The sequence below is a fragment of the Callorhinus ursinus genome, unplaced genomic scaffold, assembly GCF_003265705.2.
Source record: "Callorhinus ursinus isolate GAN/ISIS: 27379988/994484 unplaced genomic scaffold, GSC_fseal_2.0 scaffold13, whole genome shotgun sequence".
Lineage (NCBI taxonomy): Eukaryota > Metazoa > Chordata > Mammalia > Carnivora > Otariidae > Callorhinus > Callorhinus ursinus.
The window spans coordinates 47,405,480-47,423,082 of NW_027397075.1; the positions used below are offsets into that span (position 1 = coordinate 47,405,480).

General features: G+C 34.4%; 1 protein-coding gene across 1 annotated transcript in view; it reads right to left on the minus strand.

Moving 5' to 3' along the window:
* Positions 1–17,603, minus strand: part of PPP2R5A (protein phosphatase 2 regulatory subunit B'alpha) — a 64,880-nt gene that overhangs the window by 18,712 nt on the left and 28,565 nt on the right. The window contains exons 2-3 of the mRNA XM_025877746.2: positions 14,956–15,152; positions 12,203–12,304 (exon numbers count right to left, since the gene is read on the minus strand). Of these exons, the coding sequence (XP_025733531.1) occupies positions 12,203–12,304; positions 14,956–15,152 (299 nt within the window). The remainder of the gene's footprint in view (positions 1–12,202; positions 12,305–14,955; positions 15,153–17,603) is intronic.

Genomic DNA, 17,603 nt, shown 5'->3' on the forward strand with positions numbered 1-17,603 from the left:
TCTTAAAAAAAAAAAAGTAAGGTTTAGTTAACTTGCCTCCATCACACCTACATCTATCTTTTAAGAAGAAAGGAAAATACACTAAAGTTTTTTTTTTTTATTGTAACCTAACATCTATAAAATGCAGGAGTATAGCCCCAAATGTGCTTTAATTTATAAGCTATAAAACAACGTATTAATCTAGTGCCCTAAAAGTGAAAAAGGAAGATTACATCGCAAAGTAAAAATAGTCATTCAATTAACATTTAGGTAGTCAGGCCACATATAGAAGGGAGAAAAAAAAAAAGATTGCTACACTAAATTTACAGACATTGCAACACACACAAAAAAACATTACCAGATCTGGGCCTTATCATTCACCATAGAATAACAAATTTTTACTACTATGAGTTCAATAATATTCTAAGCCTAACAACAGTTTTGGGAGCTGAATAAATGTTTTTGTGTGAGGCATCTTTGCCCAACTATCCAAAGGAGTGATGCTTATCTGATCTAATTATTATCTTTTAGTTGTTAAGTATGACATTATAACACGAAAACAGAAACTGATATCAGTTTTTACTTATAAATAATCTTCTAATCAACCAATCATACAAATAATTTTGCTTTGGGTTGCACACATGCAAAAAGATACAAAAATGATCAGAGTCCTCTGAAGAGTTAGTAAGATCTCATGGACTGCTACAGATTTTCACTGGCTACTCAGTGCCTGTTTTTCATGTCCAATACTGGCCTACTGTGATATTGTGATATAAGAAAATATATACTTGGTCTTCGTCTCTGGTTATTGCCACAGAGCTCCTAAAACCCTTGGAATTTCCTGAGTGATAAGGGGTAAGAGAAGCATTTTTTGTTATTTATAAGAAGTCCCTTTCAAACATGCTTGAGTTTAAGTTAATGTGGTAACTCCAGAGGGATGAAGCCTGGTTATCACAGGAAACGTGATGATGAGAGGGTTGAAACTTTCAGCCCCAACTCTCCATCCTCCAGGGAGGGGAGAGAGGCTGGAAGTTGAGTTCAATCACCACTGGCCAGTGTTAATGAATCATGTTCACATAATGGGACCACCATCAAAATCCTCAACAAAGGGGTTTGGAGAACTCCTGGGTGGGGGAACACATCAAGGTGATGGGAGGGTGGTACATGGAGCCCCTTTTCCATACCTTAACCTATGCATCTCTTTCATTTGGCTGTTCCTGACTTGTATCCTTTATAATAAACTGGTAAGTAACAATAAGTGAAGTGTTTCCCTGTGTTCTATGGGCAGTTATGGCAAATTATCAAACCTGAGGAGTGGGTCGTGGGAACCCCAGACTTAGAGCCAGTTGGTCAGAAGTACAAGAGGCCAAGACTCGTGACTGCCATGTGAAGTGGGGTGTGGTCTCATGGGACTGAGCCCTTAACCTGTGTGTCTGTGGTAACTCTGGGTCATTAGTGTCAGAAATGAATAAATTATAGGACATGCAGTTGGTGTTCACAGAGAAGTGGTGAATTTCTTGGTGTGGAAAATCGACACATTTGGTGTCAGAAGTTTTCCTTTTAGCTATGTATACTGTGAACAGATACTGAGCACTGTATAGCTCCAAAAAAGCTCATTCACTTGTTAGGGAGAGAAGACAAAACTAGAAACATAGAAAATGGTATATACACAAAAATTATATGGCACAGGGGCATAGGGTGGGGCTCAGGCAGTTGGCGTAGGCAGTTGAGCATCTGACTCTTGGGTGGCTCAGGCAGTTGAGTGGCTGACTGGGTGGCTCAGGCAGTTAGCTGAGCGTCTGACTCTTGATATCAGCTCAGGTCATGATCTCAGGATCATGAGATCGAGGCCAGTGTTGGGCTCTGCACTCAGCAGGGAGTCTGCTTGAAATTCTCTCTCCCTCTGTCCCTCCCCTCGCCTTTGTTATTAAAAAAAAATCTTAAAAAAACTATATGGCACAGACTATGAGTGGAGGAGACATTTAGAAAAGGGCTATATCATTGTGGAATTAAGTCAGTAAGAAAAATTTTAAGGAGGACTTGCAACTTGAGCCCTACATTTGATTTGATTTTGGATAAGCCAAGAAGAAAAAAGGCTTATTATAGAAAGGTAGGACATGTCTTGAGAAGTAGATGGGTGTAGGTTATGGGTTGGTGGGTATGGAATCAGAGACTTAGAATCTTTATACAGATCCTTAGTTCAGTGGAAGTTAAGATTTGTGGTAAGGTGGGACCAGGTTAAACATGAGTCAAGTATGGCATGCACTAGCCTATATACTCTACCTCTTAAGATCTGCATCAGATATATAGGGCTTAAGGCTTAATACCACTAAAAATAATCACATGTCTTTTGGGAGACTTGCTGAATCCTCTAAATCACATATTCAGTTGAAACCTATGCCTATCACAGATACATTATTATTCCTTACATAGTTTTCATCTCCATCATTTACCTGACACAGTGAACATTAAGTGACCAGTCAAGATTAGCAGCAAACTGCTTTTATGCAGCCAACTCAGCACTACTGAAGAGATGATAACAAAAGGTTATCTAATAAACACATGCTGAGTAATGTTAGACAGAAGTAAAATAAACACTAGTGATCTACAGAGCTGAAAACCTTCAAGATGGCACAATTAAGACTTTGCTTCTATAAAATGGTACCCTGTCCCTATGGTCATGCTCTCTATACTCTTTATCCTGCATTACTTTTTTTCTTGTATTTATCAGACCCTGACAGAGTATTATTTTTCATTCTTTTCCACTAGAATATAAAAGATTTTGCTTTTTCGTTCAATACTTTACCCCCAATATTTAGAAGAATGCCTTGAACACAATATTTACTGAATGAATAAAAATCATAGTTGTGGATAGACTGTTTCTGTGTAATTACTAAAGTTCCTCTATATTCTTCTATATGAAGAAATAATTTGCTCTAAGAATCTAAGAAACAGTGCTGCAAAGAACAATAGATACTTTCAGCAATGGAGTTATTTCTCTAGTAAACTGGAAAATTTCACATATGTTCAACGTATGGCTGGTCCTTCTACTTCTGTGAACCAAAAAAATACCCTAAAAGATGTAAGTACAAAATGTAAAAAGGTAACTAAAAATGGGTAATCTTACCATTCTACTACTCCATAATGACCATGTCTTTCCTAAGGTAGTTAAAATATGTAAAATTCTGATCTTCACCAATAAACGACTTTAGAAGGTACAGCACAAACACATAGATGATTAAAGTATCTGAAAATAAGATCTATACAAAAAGCTAAAGGAACCAGAAATGTTTGGCCCAGAGAGGCAAAAAGACTAAGAAGCAACTTCAATGAACTGTATATACAGAAAAGGCTCTCTTCAAGGAATATGGTGGCCCAATGTTTTCCAAACTCTATCAAGAGGAAACTTTTTTTTTTTTTTTAAGATTTTATTTGTCAGAGGGAGAGAGAGAGAAAGAGCACAGGCAGGGGGAGTGGCAGGCAGAGGGAGAATCAAGCTCCCCGCTGAGCAAGGAGCCGGATGCGGGACTTCATCCCATGACCCTGGGATTATGATCTGAGCTGAAGGAAGACACTTAATCGAGGGAGCCACCCAGGCGTCCCAATTTAAATGGGTTTTAAAATTGATTTAATATATGAAAGAATTCATGTGAGACCTAACATATACTGAACTAAATGAGATGTGCCTAAACACTGAATCTAAGAGCTATTTGAATGTGAAGGTGTACACTGTAAAATGTAAAATGTGTATGTTTCCAGTTTAAATTTCTAATTGTAGAGGACAAAAAGAAGAGTTTCTAGTCCCTAAATACAGGTTATTCTTAAAAAGGTCTATGTTTTAGGCAGCACCCTACATAATTACATCTTAAGTATCTGTGCCACTAAAGAAAATAACTAATAAAAGAAAATTAAAATACTACATAATCTGCCTGTATTCCAGGCTAATACAGCAGCCAAGCCTCCCTAATTATCTAAAAGTCAGTGTACAGAAAATTATAATCTTGTTTGTCCTCAATAAATACAAAGCAATAATACTTAGGAAAGAAAATAAAAAATAATTTATAACTTAATTAATAATTACCATATAATAATACATTTTGTAAATTAAAAGATGACCAGTCACCTACTACTAAAACAGTTTTTCTTTGTTTCTTTCATTTATTCCATTTTTCCATTGCTTATTAGTATTTCCATTACGGTGTGAAAAAAAGTAAAAAGACAAACTGTAACTTAGCATACTTTTAGGAAATTCACGAACAGCGTTGGGGAAACAAAATTTCGAAAGATTTTGAAATTATTTGTGATTATTCCCCTCATTAATTTAATGTTTATTTTTCATCCTATCAAATCAATTTCTAAAATCAAGTATCTGACAAGCTAAATGTAAAATGTAAACTTCTAATACAGAAAAATTTCAGGTGAATTGATTTAAAGTACGTTAACAGGAAAACTTTCATTGAGCAAATTTCCTCAGTGCTACAACTGTCTACAATTTCATTTCTCAGAGCAGCTTTAATATTCCACCCTAAAAAAAGATGATTACATAATGATGTAGCAACAATATTCTGACAGATCCTATAAATCAGCCTACTCAGCATTTAGTAGTTTCTGATGTCCCTAAGACCATTTAATTGCCAAATTTTAAAACTGTATACTAAGTTTTAGTTACGAGAAAGATTTTTAACTATAAACATATATATCTAGGGCAGTCTTTTCATCGGGGTCATGAATGTATGAAAATTTCTTGTGTGTGTCTGTGTATTCTGTCTTGGGAGAAAACCCATTTTTTAAAATCGTATTTTGAAAGCAACTCACCACCTCCTAAAATTTTAAGAACTGCTAGTTTCAGGGAATTCAAATGAAACTTCAAATCATACCAGTGAAAAATAGAAAGCATATTGTTTGGCTGAATTTTCACTGTTAATTTCCATGAGCATATAAAAATATCTTAATGGAGATACTATTTTTAGAAATTCAAAGACTGAGGAAACTTTTTCAGATTATCCAACTACATGTGATTAAAAAAGATATAACTTACCAGCTAGTAAGAATTTCATGCTTTTAAAACCTTTGCATTATTAAATATAGTATCATTAATTTTATATCACCTATGGTCTCAAATTTTACACAAAGTGGTGTATGACGCTATTAAAGAAGTTTTCCACCTCAGATTTTCTAGTTCTGTAAGCTCTAATGTGCTGATAAATCTTAAAATTTTTATCAGCTTTTGCTAATCCTAGGATTCCTCTTTCACTTTATTTAGATATATATATGCTAAAAAGAATAAATAAGTAAATGAGGCAGACTATTACTTAAAGTGTCCCAAAGAGTTAAAATATAAATTTCTTTCTCTTGTCTTTTAAAATAAAATGTAATGACCACTAAAAATATTAAGTCCTGGCAAAATAAAAATCAACAATGTAATTGGAAGTAACAGTTAGCACCCACATATAAAGCAGGGTTTCTCTCTACCTCCCAGGAACTATATAGAAAATAGCTGATGTTGCTGATTATCCATCCTATTGTCATTAAAAACATATCATTTTTCATTTTACTCAAGACAGACTCTTCCCTCCAATGATTCTAGCCTGTGGCAGGCATTGTTGGTTGACTAATATAATACCCATTCCCTTCCTCTCAACTGTCTCTAATACTGTCAGTCTGCCTTACAACTAGAGTAATCAAAAAAGGAAAAAGGGAATGGAGATAAGAAAGATGAACAACAGTCCAACAGAAAAGAGAGATTAAAAAAAATAAGACTTTAAGAGAAAGTAAGAGACACAGAGAGCCAAAGAAGAGCCTACATATGGTAGGCTCTACATAGCTGGCCTCCCCAAAGAAGAAAAACAAAGCAGTGCAACAAAAGAAATACTAAAAACTATTACTTAAGAAAACTTTTCAGAAATAAAAATAAAAATAAAAGTGGACTTTTATAGTGAAATAGTACTATTCAACTGAGAAAATTTATCTACAAAAATCAACACTTATGTATGACCAGTAAAGTACCTGGCCATTAAAGGAAAAACATCCTTTAGGCATCCAAGCAAAAAAAACCCAAGTCTTTATATAAGGGAAAGAAAATCAGACTGAAATCAGAAGACAATGGAATAACATATTTAAGGTACCTAAGGAAAGATGAATCAAGGATTTTATATCAAATCAGGTTGATCTTTAAAAATTAAAGCTACACACAAATTGTTGTTATACATGCAAAACTCAGGGGATAATATTCCCATGAGTTCCTCTACTAAAGAATGAGCTCCAGGGGCACCTGGCTGGTTCAGCTGGAAGACCATGTTACTCTTGATCTTGGGGTTTGTGAGTTTGAGCCCCACACTGGGTGTAGAGATTACTTAAAATAAATAAAAACTTAAAAAAAAATGAGCTCCAAATTACCAAGAAATAATTATAGAGAAACTTTTACATAAGGAATGATGGTAAAATTAAATATATTACCTGTATAACTAATAAAAAGCAATGGGCATAAAGGTAACAGAATAGTAGTATACAAGAGTTACATGTTCTAACCATGTAAGTATTACACAATAAAAAATATAAAGTTGAGGGAGGGGACAGAGAAGAGTGTATGGAAAGCAGAAGCTTTGAATTGCTATATAGGTATTTCTTGGATTATTACTTTACATTAGATGCTAGGTAAACAGCAAGTGGGAGAAGAGACTATTTGGTAATTTAAGTATTGTTCATGCTAGGGAACCAATAAATGAGCTATAAGAGAAAGAACCAAGGGTTATCATATATCATATAAAGGTATCAGCATAAAGGTAACAATAAAAACAAAAATACACTTCTTCCCACGTACCAAAAGTACTTATCTTTTAAGAAAACAAGGGAAAAGAAAACAGTATAGTTTAAAAAACTGTGCTAGTTTCTATGCATACAGTATCCCACTCAATCTTTATACAATCTTGTTTTATTCCAGTTTTATAAAGGAGGATGCAGAGAAGTTAAGCGGCTTAACCAGGTCATACAGGTAGAAAAGTATAAAAACTGGGATTTAAGTAGAGGTCTGTCACTAGAATAATTTCTATTTCACCATGCTTTGTAATAATAATTCTCTTACTTGTTAGAATTTGTATATATAAACTTTTGTTCCATTTAACTAAGCCACATCCATACCTATATAATTATATCATTAAAAACTCACTTATGAGGGCTAAGAAAGAAAAAGTATGGCTAGTTGAATTATTTGGAAGATCTAATTTACTGGTGTTACAATGAAGCTAAAAAGGTATGAATTAAGCCTCATTAAGAATTGGTATGTATTTATTTTAGGGCCACAGACTATATTTAAGATAAAGCTTTTGGGGCGCCTGGGTGGCTCAGTCGTTAAGCGTCTGCCTTTGGCTCAGGTCATGATCCCAGGGTCCTGGGATCGAGCCCCGCATTGGGTTCCAGCCCCGCATTGGGTTCCCTGCTCGGCTGGAAGCCTGCTTCTCCCTCTCCCATTCACCCTGCTTGTGTTCCTGCTCTCACTGTGTCTCTCTCTGTCAAATAAATAAAAATCTTAAAAAAATTTAAAAAAAAGATAAAGCTTTTAAAAATTAAGAGCAAGTACTCTGGAGTAATACTGGAGGTGTAAACCTAATTCAGCCATTTATTACTTTTATAATCTTGGGCAGGATTCTTAATCTCTTTTAGCTTCATATAAGCTTATGTATAAAATGTGAACATTATATTTTTTAAAAATTTTTTATTTAAATTCATTATAGTTGACATACAGTGTATTATTAGTTTCAGGGGTAGAATTTAGTGATTCATCAGTTGCATATAACACCCAGTGCTCATTACATCAAGTGCCCTCCTTACTGTCCATCACCCATCCCCCCCACCCTAAAATGTGAATATTATGGTGTTACCAAAAGGATTAAATGAGATAATGTATGTAAAGCAGTTGTCACTATCTCTGAAACACCTAAGTGCTCAATAGTTATTGGTATTGCTATAATATAGCTAATCATGATCAGCAGCCTTATAAATGAGTACCATTGGTTATATGTAGACATCTTCATTAAATTCTCTAGAAAAACATATCATTGTGCTTGCCTACAGATTTCAGGTCATTAATATTATTTTTAAGATATAAAATTTGAAGCATTAAAGGCAAGAGTCCTTTGAACATTTACTTGAACATTACTCAGAGCCTTGCTTTAAAATAAGAAAGTGTCATTTGAATATTCTCAGAGTATTTTAACTAGACAACTGGGGAACAAAAACCAATGATCATTAAGACTAGATATATAAAAACATGTGCAAAAGAAACACTATACACATGTGAGTATAGTATTTTATAGCTATAATGGAATCTCTGTAACAGTTTGTAAGTAGTGTAAGATGATCTACCCTAAATTCTACCTAAAGAGTTCTAGTTACTAAAAATGAACTAAAGTAGTGCCAATGTGATTCTACTGAATGAACCCTAGATGACATATTAAAGCCACATATTTGAGGGTATGTTTGAATGACGCAGTTAGAGCTAGATAGAAATAGGGAAGGTTTAATGGAAGAATTGGTCCTGCATATATAATAAGTTTTTATTACCAATTTTCCAATTATATCTGAGTTGTGAACTGTCACACAACGGCATTTAGGTCAGGAAGACTATCCCTCCCTCAGTCTCAACTAAATAGACATGCTCCAGATAGAGACTTCTGAATAGCAGAGTGAGGACTTCAGTGACCTTGCTGACCCATAAAAACAACCCAAAACAATCTGAGCTGGCATAAGAAAGAATAAGTAATGTGAAGGTAGATAAATAAAGATTATCCAGGAGTGCTTGGCAGGGGGCTCAGTCGGTCAAGAGTCTGCTTTTGGCTAAGGTCATGATCTGAGGACCCTGGGATCGAGCCCCACGTCGGGCTTCCTGCTCAGTGGGGAGTCTGCTTCTCCTTCTCCCTCTGCCCCCTGCTTGTGTTCTCTCTCTCTCTCAAATAAACGAATAAAAATCCGAAAAAAATTTTTTTTCATTAAAAAGTACATCATAAGGGGGAATGTGACTAGTGCAGCCACTGTGGAAAACAGTATGGAGGTTCTCAAAAAATTAAAAATAGAACTACTCTACAATCCAGTAATTACACCAAAGAATATGAAAACACTAATTCAAAAAGATATATGCACCCCTATGTTTATTGCAGTGTAATTTACAACAGCCAAATTATAGAAGTAGCTTAAGTGTCCATTGATAAATGAATATGGATAAAGGAAATGTGGTGTGTGTACACACACACACACACACACACACACACACACACACACACACTACATACACAATGGAATATTACTCAGCCATAAAGAAGATTGAAATCTTGCCGTCTGCAGCAACATGGATGGATCTAGAGAGTATAGTGCTAAGTGAAATAAATCAGTCAGAGGAAGACAAACACCATATAACTTCACTCATATGTGGAATTTAAAAAAGAAAACCGAACAAAGAAGAAAGGAGACAAACCAGAAAACAGACTCTTAATTATAAAGAACAAACTGATGGTTACCACAGGGCAGGTGGGTGGGGGGAATGGGAGAAACAGATGAAGGGGATTAAGAGTAAACTTATCACAGCGAGCACTGAGTAATGTACAGAATTGTTGAATCACTACACTGTATACCTGAAACTAATATAACACTGTATATTAACTATACTGGAATTAAAATTTTTAAAAAATCATAAGGAAGAGATAATACATTTACAGTACTGTACTGTATTTATCAAAGAAAATCTGCATATAAGTAGACCCATGCAGTTTAAATTCGTGTTGTTCAAGGGTCAACTATACATAAATAAATATAAAAGACAGTATAAATGTATTTTATTTAGAGCGCCTGGGTGGCTCAGTCAGTTGAGCATCTGCCTTCAGCTCAGGTCATGATCCCGGGGTCCAGGGCTCCTTGCTCAGTGGGGAGCCTGCTTCTCCCCCTGCCTGCTCTGCCTGCCGCTTCCCCTGCTTGTGCTCTCTCTCTGACAAATAAATAAAATCTTTAAAAAAAAAAACGTATTTTATTTATAACTCATTTATTCTACTGCTCTACAAGACAACCACATAAAGCAATAATTACAAAACTGTATCGGTGGGCATGTAAAAAGATCTAATTTGTGCAGCACGTGGATGGCTTAGTTAAGTGTCCAACTCTTGGTTTTGGCTCAGGTCATGATCTCAAAGTTGTGAAATTGAGCCCTGTGTCCGGCTCCCTACTCAGTGAAGAGTCTGCTTCCCCTCTCCCTCTGCGCACCTCCCCCCATGCTCTGTCTCTCAAATAAATAAATCTTTTTTTTTTAAAAGATTTTATTTATTTGAGAGACAGAGAATGGGAGATAGCACGAGAGGGAAGAGGGTCAGAGGGAGAAGCAGACTCCCCGCTGAGCGGGGAGCCTGATGTGGGACTCGATCCCGGGACTCCAGGATCATGACCTGAGCCGAAGGCAGTTGCTTAACCAACTGAGCCACCCAGGTGCCCTCAAATAAATAAATCTTAAAAAAAGATCTAATTTGTATGATAATAATACCACAAAGGAGGTGGGGGAGGCAATGGAGGTATACTGGACCAAAATTGTGTATATTATTGAAATTAAGTTAGTATTCAACCAAACTAGATTGTTTTAAGATGCTAACTGTAATCCCCAGGGTAACTACTAAGAAAATAAAAAATACAGTTAAAAAAAACAAAGGCAGGGATGCCTGGGTGGTTCAACTGGTTAAGCATCTACCTTTGGCTCAGGTCATGATCCCAGGATCCTGGGATCTTAATAAAAAAAAAAAAAAGGAATTAAAATGGTACCCTAGAAAATACCTGTTTAATACAAAAAGCAGTAATGTAGAAAAACAAAAAGGTATAAAACATATAGAAAATAGCAAAATGGCAGATGTAAATCCTATCTAATTACATTAAATGTAAATGGATTAAACACTCCAATCAAAGGCGGAGATTGTTGAAACTGATTAAAAAAACATGATCCAACTTTTATAGGCAAAATTTAGATTCAAAGAAACAGATTAAAAGTAAAAGGATGAAAAAGATATATCATGCAAACAGTAACCAAAAGATAGGTGAAGTGCCTATACTAATATCAGAAAAAATAAACTTGAGAAACTTTGTAGGTTATAATGATAAGGACCATCCAGATGGAAGATATAACAATTATAAACATAAGCAGCTAACAGGGCCCCAAAGTATCTCACTTTCAATAATGGATAGAATAAAAGGTCAACAAGGAAATGGAAGACTTGAATAACCTTATGAACCAATTAGACCTAAGAGATTTCTACAGAACACTCTACCAAACAACCACAGAACACAAATTCTTCTCAAGCACACATGAAACATTCTCCAGAATATACTCCATGTGAGGCCCTAATACAATCCTCAATGAACTTAAAGGATTGAAAACATTCAAAGTATGTTCTCCAACTACAATGAAATAATTAGAAATTAGTAACAGAAAAAAATGTGGTAGTCACAAGTATGTAGAAATTAAACAAATTCCTAAATAATAAAGAAGAAATCACAGGAAAACTAGAAAGTATGTGAGGTGAATGAAAACAAAAACACAACTTATCAAAATCTATGGGAAACATGTTAAAACAAAAACGGGTACGTAAATGTTCATAATAGCTCTTGTTACAATAAGCCAAAACATCCATCAACTGATTAATGGATAAACAAAATATGGTATATCCAGAAAATGAAATATTATTATCAGCAATTAAAAAGAATGAGGTATGGACACATGCAAGAACATTGCTGAACCTTGAAAATACTATGTTAAATAAAAGAACCCAGACACAAAAGGCCACATATTAAATGATTTCACTTATATTAAATATTCATAACAGGAAAATCCATAGAGACGGAAAGTAGATTAGTAGTTGTCAGGGACTGTGGGGTTAGGGGAATGGGAAGTGACTGCTAATGTAAAGGGGGATTCCACTTGGGGTGATGAAAAAATTCTAGAACTAGAAGTAGTGATGGCTGCACAGCATTGTGAATGTACTTAATGCCACTGAATGGTATACTTAAAATGGTTTAAATGATAAAAGTTGTGTACTTTATCACAATAAAAAAAGTAAAAACATTTTGGGAAAAAGAAAATAATGATAACACATACTAAAAGTCAAATATTTTAAATAGACACTCAGATCTAAAAGAGAACCACCACGATTTCAGTAGAATATCATAAATGCAAAAACTGCCAATATATAATGTTTCATACTTGTATGTGAGGCCAAGAGGCCTCAAGCGTGGGTTCATCCTCTTCTGGATCAAAATCTGGATTATCACTTGGAGGAAGAGTACGGAAGATGTTAGCACTGATCTGTAAAGAAAAAGAAATTTACATTTATATTCTTTGTTGTATAATTAAACAATGTAAATGAAATATTTTAAAGATAACTTTAAGAGTTAACTTGTGACTATAAGCCTAGTTCAAAACCTATAAACCTCATCAAGACATGAAAAAGGTAGGTATTTGTTTCTCTTTTCTCTATCCCATAACTATGACTTCTTCAGATGCCAACCTACTATAGATTACAGACTTCTTTTGGATTCCTCCTTCCTTAAATTACAAGAAGTTTTGCTTAACACACATACACACACACACACACACACACACACGGAAAAAAAGGAGGGGAGGGGATGATTATGGGGGGAAAAACATAAAGTTCCTAAACTCTACCTATCTCTAACTTGATCCTTTTCATCTTTCCGCAATTCCCTCCATATTCTAATCCAGCCATTTACTTACCTTACAATCCAAAAGAGACCTCCATTCCTATACATACACACCACACTAAGGAGAGGGGTGGGAGAGCAGAATTCTTTCACTGCAATTACAGACATATTTTATAATACCCCGGTGGTGATTTAATGTATTTCATCTACTCTTAGCCTTTTTTTTTAAAAAAAGGCTGATCTCTCTGAAATCAGGATGTGAGATTCTTCATTTCAGATTCAATGAAATATTTATAATTTCATCATTCACACTGTCTCAGCACCAAGGTAAAGTTCACATCTTTTTTCTCTAGCAAAGGGTAGACTGTGGTGCCAACTCACAATTCTTTGAGGAATGATGAACAGACTGAGAGACCACATGGTTTAGTAAACATTTAAGGCCATACTATTAAGGAGGTGGTCACCTGAAATAAACTATTCAGGGAATAAAGGATAAAATAAAGCAAATTTCCAACTATTCTTATGAAGTGGCATCTGTGGTCAGCCAAAGAACTGCTAACAGTCAATTACTATAACCATAAGACTTAGAAAGTAATAACCTAGAATGTGATCTGGTAGAACTCAACATGAAGGCAGAACCAAGAGTTTGATGGATATCAATTTCACAAAGAATGGCAGAAAGTCACAGATAAAACTTGAAAAGGAAATATATCCTACAAGAAGGCATAATTTGCCTTTGAGATCATACTTATTATTGGTAGTAAAAGAAAAAAAATAACCTTGTAGCCACCAACAAATCTAACTGTATATAACAAATATACATAAGAGCTTTACAGGGCCAACAGGGTGAATTGGCTTCACACTTGCCTAGAAATTAAGTGGACAGAAGTTAAAAAAAAAAAAAAAAAGACAAAACATACACACGCCTTTTCTTGAGGAAAGAAATTAAATCCCACAATTTATTATTACATAGAAAATTACAGAATAATTTGACTCAAATATTTGAGCATTTTCAATATGCAAATATTTAAGTCATTTCAATATCCAAGTCAATAACTTTAAGTAATCTCTACACCCAACATGAGGCTCAAACTCACACAAGAGGTGCATGCACTACCCACTGAGCCAGCCAGTCAATACCTTTACACAGATAAAAATAAAGTACTTTTTCCAGTATTTTCAAAATTCATGAATACAAACCATGTGAAATCAGTAAAAATTAGTAAAACGGAAATATGTTCCCCTGAACATATTTTAATGATAAACACAAAACAAAAAACAAAATAAGTTTATCAGTATTCAATATTTCCATTTTCAAACTGTCACTTTTTACTGTCTATGAGTTTTGGAAGCCGATTTTATTTTGATCAGTGTTCTCTGTACAGCTAATCTTTTAAAAATTCTTTAAGGCTTTTATTTTCAATCAAAAAAAAAAACCAACAAAATTTTCTAGTACAGGGTGATGAAAGAAAACTGAACTAGTATTACAGGGCCAAATTTAGCTACATTTTATTCTTCCCCCAGAACATATATTAGGCAAGGGGAAGGAAACGAAGACAAGTACAAATTATACTTGCTATAACCTTCTATACCCGGGGAACATTTAAGCTTCAATTATGTACTCAGTGACTCTCTAATTACTCCAACTAAATTTTTTGTATTTTGTTACTATGCACCAAAATACAAAAATCACAAATCCTAAACAAATTTCTACTATTTGATGGAGAATAAGGTTGAATTATTAATAAACAATATCCTAAACAACCTTACTAATAAAGTTAGCAGTAATTTATTTTTCAGAGATTTCATACACTTATTTGCGTTGTTTAACTTTTCAAAGGTCCTGAGTTTTTATTAAAATTCAAGTGTTACAGACTCTATATTAAAGTATTCTAAATAAATATAATTTTTTAGATCTGACTCCTTTACCCAACTGCTGAAATGTACAGAATTCCATAGATTTTCATTGTTCCTCTCTTCCCACTTTAGACATTCTCCCTTAGTGACAATTTAGCCCTATGATAATCATCTATCAGTCTGTATAATCTTAAGCCTACATCTTTCTCTGAAGCTCTGGATCTGCACTATACAGTATGGCAGCCACGAGCCACTGTGGCTACTGAATTTTCAAACTATTATAAGCAATGACAGCATTATTGGAATGAATGGATAATCTTTCAAATGGACTACTTTAAAAACATTTTGAGTACACTGATTATTGCACATTTGTTAAAAATCAGTCTCAGTAATTCATAATTACACCTTAGATCTTACTTAAATTTATATAAATCTTACCATTTTTACTATATCAGAATATGCTGATTCAACAATTACACCACGATTAGTTGAAACATACTCAACCAGTTCATTCAGTGTTGCTCTTTTAATTTCTTTGCTCTTCAAGTCTGAAACAGAGTCCATGAAATCAAACAGTATACAACACTGCTGCAACTTCTGACAGAAAAGCTCTTGTTGTTCATTGGAAGTGGCATCTATAAAGAAAAACAAAGAAAAACTTAGAAATAACCTACTCAGAAATTACCTTTAATATGCTTATTAATTTTATAGAAGGTATTCATACACATAAAGCTTCTCTCAAAAATAGAGTGAGGAAAAAAAATCTACTGAAAAATTCATCCATCTAATCTCATCATTCATGCCAGAAACTAGGAAACATAATGGACTCTTCCTCCTCTCGCACTATCCACAATCAGTCATTAAACGCTGCTGACTGTTTCTTTAACATCTGGAAGCTATCCTTTTCTTGTCATTCCCACTGCCATTTTAATACCCTCATCATCCATCATCTAGAATACAGAAGTGATATCCTAACTGCTCCTCTTGCCTGTTCCCATAACTACTACAACTTCTGATTTATCTTCTAAACAATCTCAAAAGCTAAAATCTTGCTAAAAGGAGATTCAATCTGATCACACTAAATACTTTTCAATGATCCTCCAAAAATTACAAATTCAGGCTCAAACTCCTCAGGATTGTACACAAAATTCAGCTGTCTACTGTCAACAATCATCTCTCAACACTTTCCAGCATGTACCCTCACTTTGGTTAAACCATATTCCCTGCAACTTGCGAATATTCTAGTTTCCTCTGCCTGGAATGCCCTTTTCTTTTCCCCACATTCCCACCCTGGGAACTCTCCCCATTTATTATGTTTCAGCAGAAACATATTCCCCTCAGAAACTCTAAAACACTAAAGCTAATTGGTTAATCCACTTTTACCCAAACGTATCTTAGGTGTGTTATCTCTACTGTAGCATTTATTATGCTGTATTATATTTCAATTATGTTTTACATGTACAACACTCCTAAAGTATGAGGCCACCAGACAGGAAACAAGTGTGATCTTTATCTCTATCTGTGTCTCTCCCTCCCTACCACCTCATATCTAGCACAGTGCCTGACATACAGCAGACATTCAATAAATGTTTATTTTTACCCTCTACTTATTATAAAAATATGGGCACGTTATATTGATTTGATTCTAACAAATGTATTAAATCCTTTTGTTTTCAACATTCAAAAAATAACAAAACTTTAATTCTGAACTTTCACATCTGTAAACAAGGACCTTCAATTAGCTCAATTATTTAAGTTTCTTGACTACTGAGATTAAATTTTAAAAAATCATACAGATGTCTACTATACTGATACTTAGTTTGAAAAAGTTTAAGATGTACACCTCTGCTTTTTGTAAGCTTCCCAATTATGCTAAATTTATTAGATTGGGTATATGTTATACAGTAGAGAAGGAGTAATTAGTTGAGCTGTAAAAATCCTTCTCAACTCATTCTGTACAGGAAATCCCTCGGTTTTCTCAGTTAGTAATACCTTTATCTGTTTATAAAGATATCTATATCCTCATTATATATTTTTATATCTTTATTATAACATATATTAGATTTTTATATATAATTAAATTCCATTATAGTGATGGGGAATATAGGGGAAATAAGTGCCATACCTTTACAAGCTAACTCAGTTCTGAGTTTTAAAATATTTTTAAGCTATTTTTTCCTTATGCTAAAAGCAATACAAACTCATACAATAGCCCTTTTTTTTCCACAATAGCCCATTTTAATATGTGGTCACCTTGTTAGCCAGTCCTAATTTTCTTTTTCCTCCTGCTACCCACTCTTCAACATGAAATCACTCCTTTTCTTGTTCTCCAAAGGCCATGTGTTTGCTTAAACTCTTTTCCCTACCTGAAATACCATACCAGATTTCCTCCCCTATGTTTCCAAATCCTACTCACCCTCTAAGAATTAACTTAAATCTCACGTTCTCCACAAAATTTCCCTTAGGTACTAAGTCAGGATACAGTGACCCCTCCTTTCTCTGAACATCTACAGTACTCACAGTCTCAAACATACAGTTGAGTATGCATTATCCTCAAGCTTGTATTTAACAAATACTTCTTTTGTTACCCACCAAAAGATTTCAGGCTCCTCAAAGGCAAGGATCATTCACCGAACAATGTTCCTTTTTATTTCTTTTACGTCTAGTGTAGGGTATATGAAGAGTCAACAAATACATATTTGATGTTTCAAAAAACTCTTAAATTTGAGGTATGAAGATTACGCACTGAAAAAGAGGCTATAGAGTAAGCTTAAATTGGTGCTGGATATCAGAAGTGGCACGAATAGTAAATTATTACATCATATAATGCTAAAGATTTTACAACAATGACCATTTTATCAATAATCTACCTTGATGGTAGACTTAAATGGATTAAATGAGATAATGATCATGAAGCTGAGTGCATATATTTCAAAATAGAATATAAATGGAAGACATTCTTCTCTTACAGCACAGGCCAAAAGCCTCTGGCTAACATGTCAGAAGACACAAAATGATTTCTAGGATTGGCAAATAGAAGATTCAGGAATACGTTCCATACAAAGAAAATAAAGCTTCATTTTCTG